The sequence below is a fragment of the Mastomys coucha genome, unplaced genomic scaffold (genome assembly GCF_008632895.1).
Source record: "Mastomys coucha isolate ucsf_1 unplaced genomic scaffold, UCSF_Mcou_1 pScaffold21, whole genome shotgun sequence".
NCBI classification, from domain to species: domain Eukaryota; kingdom Metazoa; phylum Chordata; class Mammalia; order Rodentia; family Muridae; genus Mastomys; species Mastomys coucha.
In genome coordinates this window covers 46,530,006-46,537,325 of record NW_022196904.1, presented here as the reverse complement: position 1 = coordinate 46,537,325, position 7,320 = coordinate 46,530,006, and the positions used below count along the sequence as shown (strand labels likewise).

Sequence of the window (7,320 nt, the reverse complement as noted above, 5' to 3'; positions counted from 1 at the left end):
GAGGGAGGGAAACTAGGAGAAAGGCTGGGTGATTTTCGTACCTACGTGAGGAAGAGAAAGTACTGATGTAGAGAGGCAAATTACTGAATACAGCTTTCACAGTCTAAAGACAATCCAGGTAGCACTGGTCTGCCAACTGGAGTTTACCCCTTTCTTTCTTCTACTGTCTCAGGCATTTCTCCATAAACACTCTCCCCATATGAACGCCAGGAAGGTGATTATGGAAAAAATAACTGAATCTGTACATATTCTTCCCTATATGCAATGACTGACTTACAGGAAAAACAAAACAAGATCAAGTATTGATAACCTTATACATATAACTATCATAATCTTATTTTAAAATACTTTCAAGGTTTTATTATCAGTTCACTGAATAGGGTGAAATTCACACATTCAATACCCATGAATTCACTCAGGAATCCCCGAGGCATTTATAAAGGGACAGGAAACCAGCAAAGAATTACCACCTGCAGTCGCAGAAGATTCAGTGTTGCCACAGCCATGCACTCTTTCTCTTGTGGTGGGGGCCAGTCTGCAGTGCCATCCATTCCCTCACTGACTTGACGCAACAGGAGATCCAGCTGCTCAAAAGTCACTGAGCAGATGTCCACTACAAAAGGGACACGGAGGCCAATGGACCACTCAGAACAAGATGACCATGCAAAGCTCTGTGCAAGAAAAAAAAGGAACATAACATGAAATCTGTAGGTTCATCAATAGTCTGTTCTACTGAAGAGATTTACCACTTAGTGTGATAAAATACCCCATGTTACCACTTACTCATCCTCTACATCCCCAAATTCATGGCTGTCTAGCTTATAAACTATCTCTGATTTCCTTTCCTATTTCACCATCCCACCTCATTTCCACACCTAAAAAAAAATAAAGCTTTTTCCAAACTGTTTTCACTCACAAAATTACTAACCTACACTAATGGCTAGGAGTAAGCATGCAACCCACTTAAAGTGCCACAACAGCAGCTCTAAATAGAAGGCATATTAGTGTATACGCAACCTTCCAAGGAAGGAAACTGAAATATATCATCAGTATCAGTACCTAACTGACAGTCAGAGAACAATTCACCTAGAAACAGTTTACTTAGCGGGAAATTTTATAGTATCAAATGCACAGAGACAAAAAAGGGTTAAACCCAATGACCCAGGATGCTACTTAAAGTAACCTGAAAACTGAGCTCAAGCAAGCTGAAGTGAAAGACACTTAAAAAAAGAGGAAAAAACAGCATAGTTAAGAAAAAATAGAGTCAAAAATGAACTGAAAGTAATTATTTTTAAAGATCAATAAAATTAAACCTCTAATCAGGGGAAACACTGAAGCCAAATAAATATACAAATTACTAGTATCCAAGTGGCAATATGACCTCAAAAGCTTAGCCTGAAAAGACTTTAAAAAAAAAAAAACAAACAACAACTGGCCCAAATTGGGATCCATCTCAAGGGGAGGCTCCAAGGCCTGACACTATTACTAATGTTATGGTGTGCTTACAGACAGAAGCCTAGCATGGCTGTCCTCTGAGAGGCCCAACAAGCAGCTGACAGAGACAGACACAGACACTTACACCCAACCAATGGACTAAAGTCGAGGAGGACCCCTTTGGTTGAGTTAGGTAAAGGCCAGAAGAAACTGAGATGGAGTGTGACCCCATAGGAAGACCATCCATCTCAACTAACCTGGACCCCCGAGATCTCTCAGACACTGATCCACCAACCAGGCAGCATACACCAGCTGGTCCCAGGCCCCTGATACATATATAGCAAAGGACTGCCTGGTCTGGCCTCAGTGAGAGAAGATGCACCTAACCCTCAAGAAACTTGAGGCTCCAGGGAGTGGGGAGGCCTGGTGAAGTTGGGAGAAGGGGGACATCTTCTTGGAGATTGGGGGGAGGGGGGGAGAATGGGACGAGAAACTGTCAGAGGGTAAACCAGGGCAGATCTGAAGGGGAATAACGACTGGACTGTAAAAAAAGATTTAAAACAAAAGACAAAAAAACAAAACAAACCATAAAAAAACCCTTTATCCATTAATTGGACAACTGTAACAGAATGGAACAATTCCTGAGGGCCATTACAAAAAAAAAAAAAAAAATCTACCCGTGAAACAGAAACCAGGAATGCCTCTTTTCCTGTTAAAGAAATTGAACTTCTAATGAAATTGTATTTCTAATTATATTTTTAGGCTCAGATGAATTCACAAATATTTAAAGAAGAAACAGCACTGTACATAATCTCTTTTAGAAAACACAAGGTAAAGTGCCCTAGTTCTTTCATGAGGTCAGCTTTAGCCTCACAGAAATCAAGTAAGAAGAGTACAAAGAAAGCTGGATGTCAGCAACCCTGATGAGTGCACACATACACATATACACACACAAATAAATAACAAAGCATTAGCAAGGAAAACCTAGAACATCAAAAGGATAAAATACCATGACCAATAGTTATAGCAGTAGTGCAGAAATTAGTCAGTATTTGAAAACCAGTACTTTCCAAAATGAAAACTACTTGACTTACATATGTCAGAAAAAAAAATTTTTGAACAAATCCCAGCATCCATTTAGATAGAGTATGTCTCAAAAAAAGAAGCAACTCACAGACAACAATGAAGAGCTAGGGATAGATGGTGGGAGGAAGAGAGAGGGAGAATATGCTGTCTTTACAATGTATAAAAGAAAAGGCTGAAAGAACTAAATGTAGTAATTTGTTGTGGAACAATTACAAGATAGAATGATGGCACACACATTAGTATTTCTACATACTAGCAGTGACCATTTGGAAAATAAAAACACCAAACCTAACTATGTAGTCAGTACCTGGGCAGGCCCACAAGCAATTCCAACTATGTGTTTGGTGTCCAGTCCTGGGAGTGCAGTAGGTTCTGGCTTAGTCACACGCAAAGTGTCAAAGTGCTGGCACTGATCATTGCTCCCCCAGCTGTGCACCTCACTGTCTTCTGTCAAAGCAAGGCAGTGAGTGGAGCCTGCAGCCACATCAATCACCTTCTTCCCTAGAGAAAAGATGGACACAGTTACACCATTAAGCCTATGGCTGTAAGGACATCTGCTCACAGCTACAGAAGAACATAAATCGTTCAATATTAACATCTGACAAGTAACACACCCTTTAATATGAAGCTCAATTTACTTGATTTGACTTTGTTATTAAAATATGTATGTCATGTCTTGTCAACTATAATTTGTTAATAACACAGTCCAAAGCTAGAGCTATAGTATGAAGTCTTTTTTTCTGTTCCTTATTCAGAAGTTTATTCAAAAAGACTGTGTGATTATTTTACGTTCATATCCCTAGTCTTATTCATACAGGATAAGATACACAAAGACACAGATATATATATATACACAATTATAAAAAAAGATACACCCTGTAATTAACTAGGAAGATCACAAAAAAGCCTGATCACTTATTCATCTGCACTGTTCAAGAACTTCTGATGGCTTTAAACCCTGTCCCGAAAAACATTTAAAAAAAAAAACAAAAACCTTAAAGCAGCACTCCTTTGGCTCTTTTAATAGGTAGGTTTCCTGAGAAACTGTTCTTTAAATATGCTTGACCACCAAAACATTCTCATAATTAATTAATGTATTAACTGACTGGCTGATTGATTACTGGGCAGGAGAGGGCATGCGACAGCACAGAACTGGGGGTCAGAGGGCAAGTTTGTAGAGTTGGTTCTCTTCCTCCACCTTTATGGGGGTTCCGGGGATCAAATTCAGATCACTATACTTGCACAGCAAGTGCCTTTACTGGCTGAGGCATCTTGCCAACCCTTGTCCCACTAACTCTCTGACATTTAATTATGTTGGTGGGAAAATGGTATTTTCAGTTAATAGATTTTTTTCTTCAGTATCCCAGATGTAGCTATGCAAAGCATACACTTCACTAAAGACCTTTTCTTAAAAGGAAACCTACTCTTTTCTCAAAGTCACATGATGTAAACATTTCTCTATTTGTGTACTGTAAGAAAAGCATTATACCTTTTTTGTAGGTGAATCTAACATAATCAACAGTGTTTCCATATAATGTCAACAAAGTCAGCTGAAGAAAAGTGTTACCTAGTAAGTCTGAGTTACTGTAAGTTAACATCAATAGTAATTTAAATATTCCTATAGTAAAATAATTAAACTAATTTTAGTTAATAACTAGAAACCTAAATTTTCTGCATGGATGGAGAAAAATGTAAGAGGCCAACTGAATTCCAAGAAAGTTATGCAATACAATGAACTGTGTTATTTTACCACTTATCTCAGAAGCCTGAGAATAAAACACCTGATGAGCACAGAGGACTCCCAATAACTAATAACATGCTGTAAAATAAAAGTGATAAACAAAAAACTGACAAGTCTCACTATAAAAGCCCTATTTCCAAACCCTCTCATTAAATAAACAGAAAGAAAGGAAAATGAATTAGTGTAAACTAGTCCATGAAACAAAAATGCAGGCCAAATCCTGTACCTGTGAATAAACTTTTAGGAGAACACAAAAGGACTACTCCTTTAACAATTAATAAACTAGCCCTTTAAGAATGTTCTTCACTCTGAACTAAATAAAATACCAAAGGGTCTAATGGGCATACACGTACTAACCTTGCTGGCTCACTGACCTCACCCTTCTCTGCTTTCTTGTCAGCTCATCTGTACTTCACCAGCTCCCCCTTAGGACAGACAGTATGAAGACAACCTACAATCCCACTAGGCCAAACATTATGGGAAAAAAGGAGAGTTTTCCCTTTATAAAATTCATGGTTTTAATGGTTCTTTCTCCAAACATGCCATTCCTAGCAAGAATGCCTGAGACTATGTGAGGATCTCTCAGAGGTGATCCACCCTCTATGCTACACTGAACACCACACTACAGAAGACACTCACACCCACACATGGACTTCCCTTTCCTCCTCAATCTCCAATGCAGACTACACAGCTCTGTAACCAAGCACATATACCTTACCACCCAAAACAAGGTCATAGCAGACCAAGTTGGGAGAAATCAAGCCTACTACCTGTTGTAACCCCACAGCACAATAAGTCTCAAAGTAAATGAATTAAAACTTAAATTTGATGAGAATAATTTTAGGACATTTATTAAAATAGATAAGCCACTTTCCATTATTTATAGCTATCAAGATATTTCTAATGACACTCCATTCACTGGATATAAGGTAAGAAAAGAAATCTGAAGAAATACATCTGAAGAATGTAAAGAATACATCCACAAGGGTTTAATTCTACTCTTGTAATCACCTTGCAAACCTTCCAAGAGTTTGGGATAACGAACATGTTCTTCTGTTCCATGCCCAAGCCTCTGATTGTCACCTTTCCCCCACGAATAAACTTGGCCATCTTTTGTCAAAGCAATAGAAAACTGACTTCCACAGCGCACTTTGATGACATCTAAGTCTTGAAGTTTTTCAATCAGCTTTGGGGTTTTGCAGCCATCACTTCCACCTCTACCCAACTTCCCATAGTCGCCATCTCCCCAAGACCACACTTGGCCTAGAAAATACAAATTATAAGTACATTTAAGTAAAAATCATTGCACATCATAATGGAAGTTTTAAATGACTGAAAATAATATAATCCATAAAACACATAAATCAATCTTACCTATATGTCTAGTTAATACTATACAGATTATTGACTAAATGTAATCTAACTTACATTTCAGATTGGTACATTAGAAATTGAAACACTGTAAACAAGAGCTGCAGAGATGGTACAGTGGTGAGGATATTTGATGTTCTTGAGAGGATCCTGGTTTCCACTCAGCACGCAGAACCATGCTAAATTCCAGTTCCAGGGAATTGGCATTCTCTTCTGCCCTCCTCGGATAACACACACACACACACACACACACACACACACACACACACACAAACACACACACACACTTACTTCTCATTCATAATTAAAGGCAAAACATACATACTCATAAAATAAAAATAAATAAATCTTATTTTAAAAGTAAAAGCTGGTGTTTCATTTTATTTAGATTAAATGGAAAAGTTCTGACTCTTACTTTTTGGGACCAATGCTGCTACTGCAACTAAATTCTAAACACGTAAGAAAGTCTCACTCCTCCACAAGACATGAGCACTGATGCGTGTGGCAATGCTACCTTTTACTGACCACCCTGGAGTCTGCCTGCACTGTGCACTGTGGTGTCCCCATAACACTGTAGTGCTTCCCAGTGGCACATATCAGTGCAATGTAATTTAATTAAATATGACATAAAAGGGTATGACACAATTACAAATGTGGTCTTTAATACTGACCTGAATCATTTGTAAAACCTCAATAAACTAGGGGGGGAAACTGTTCAGTTTCACAGTAGAAAAGGCAGTAATAGGAAGTCCAGAAGGGAAAAAAAGAAAAAAACTTTCAGTTTGCTTGTAAATAACTCAATTCTCGTTCTGCTTCCAACTGTCCAAACCAAAGACCAATGTACTTTTTCTTAAAAACAAGGTGAGCCTTTTCTTTAGCCTTTGTGTGTGATACAAGCTGTAATAATGACCCAACTATGCCACTGTCACTAGAAAACAGGCAGAAACAGCACATAAGCAAGCTAATTTGGAAGCATTCCAATACAATGCTAGGTTTCAAGCCAGGCTCATCCCTCATCTAAACTGAAAACTTTAAATAATACACTATTAACTAATCAGTGAAAAAAAACTCAGTGAGTACATATATCTCAGAATATGAACCTAATTTTATATGTCCTGCCTAAAATTATACCACTTATACTTAAGCCAGTATTTTCAGTGAGCCTATCACCAAAGACCAGATGACAAAGACAAGCAGGATGCTTCTATTGTACCAGTCACCTCAGAACACAATCATACAGCAGAAACATTTCTCTGAAAGAGTTGCACTAAAAAAGCACAAGTGTGAAGTGAACAATATTTATAGCTGTATTCCTCATCCTAAACATTTCATCATTATAAAAGTGGGTATTAGCCTAGAAGATCAGAATTCACGAAGTACAATCCACAAACCACAAGAAACTCAAGAAGAAGGAAGACCAAAGTGTGGATACTTCATTCCTTCTTAAAAGGGGGAACAGAATACCCATGGAAGGATTTTCAGAGACAAACTATGGAGCAGAGACTGAAGGAAGGACAATCCAGAGACTGTTCCACCTGGGAATCCTTCCCATATTCAATCATCAAATCCAGACACTAGTGTGGATGCCAGCAAGTGCTAGATGACAGGAGCCTGATATAACTGTCTCCAGAGAGGCTCTGACAGTACCTGACTAATACAGAAGTAGAGGCTCACAGCCATCCATTGGA

The 7,320-nt window shown here is 38.3% G+C and overlaps 1 protein-coding gene across 3 annotated transcripts in view; it reads right to left on the bottom strand.

The window, feature by feature from the left end:
• The window catches only part of Herc2 (HECT and RLD domain containing E3 ubiquitin protein ligase 2), a 167,710-nt gene that overhangs the window by 117,234 nt on the left and 43,156 nt on the right, over positions 1-7,320 (bottom strand). For all 3 annotated transcript variants that reach the window (XM_031386820.1, XM_031386821.1, XM_031386822.1), the window contains 3 exons: positions 5,273-5,524; positions 2,828-3,021; positions 471-671 (listed from right to left, as the gene is read on the bottom strand). In XM_031386820.1, coding sequence (XP_031242680.1) covers positions 471-671; positions 2,828-3,021; positions 5,273-5,524 — 647 coding nt within the window. The remainder of the gene's footprint in view (positions 1-470; positions 672-2,827; positions 3,022-5,272; positions 5,525-7,320) is intronic.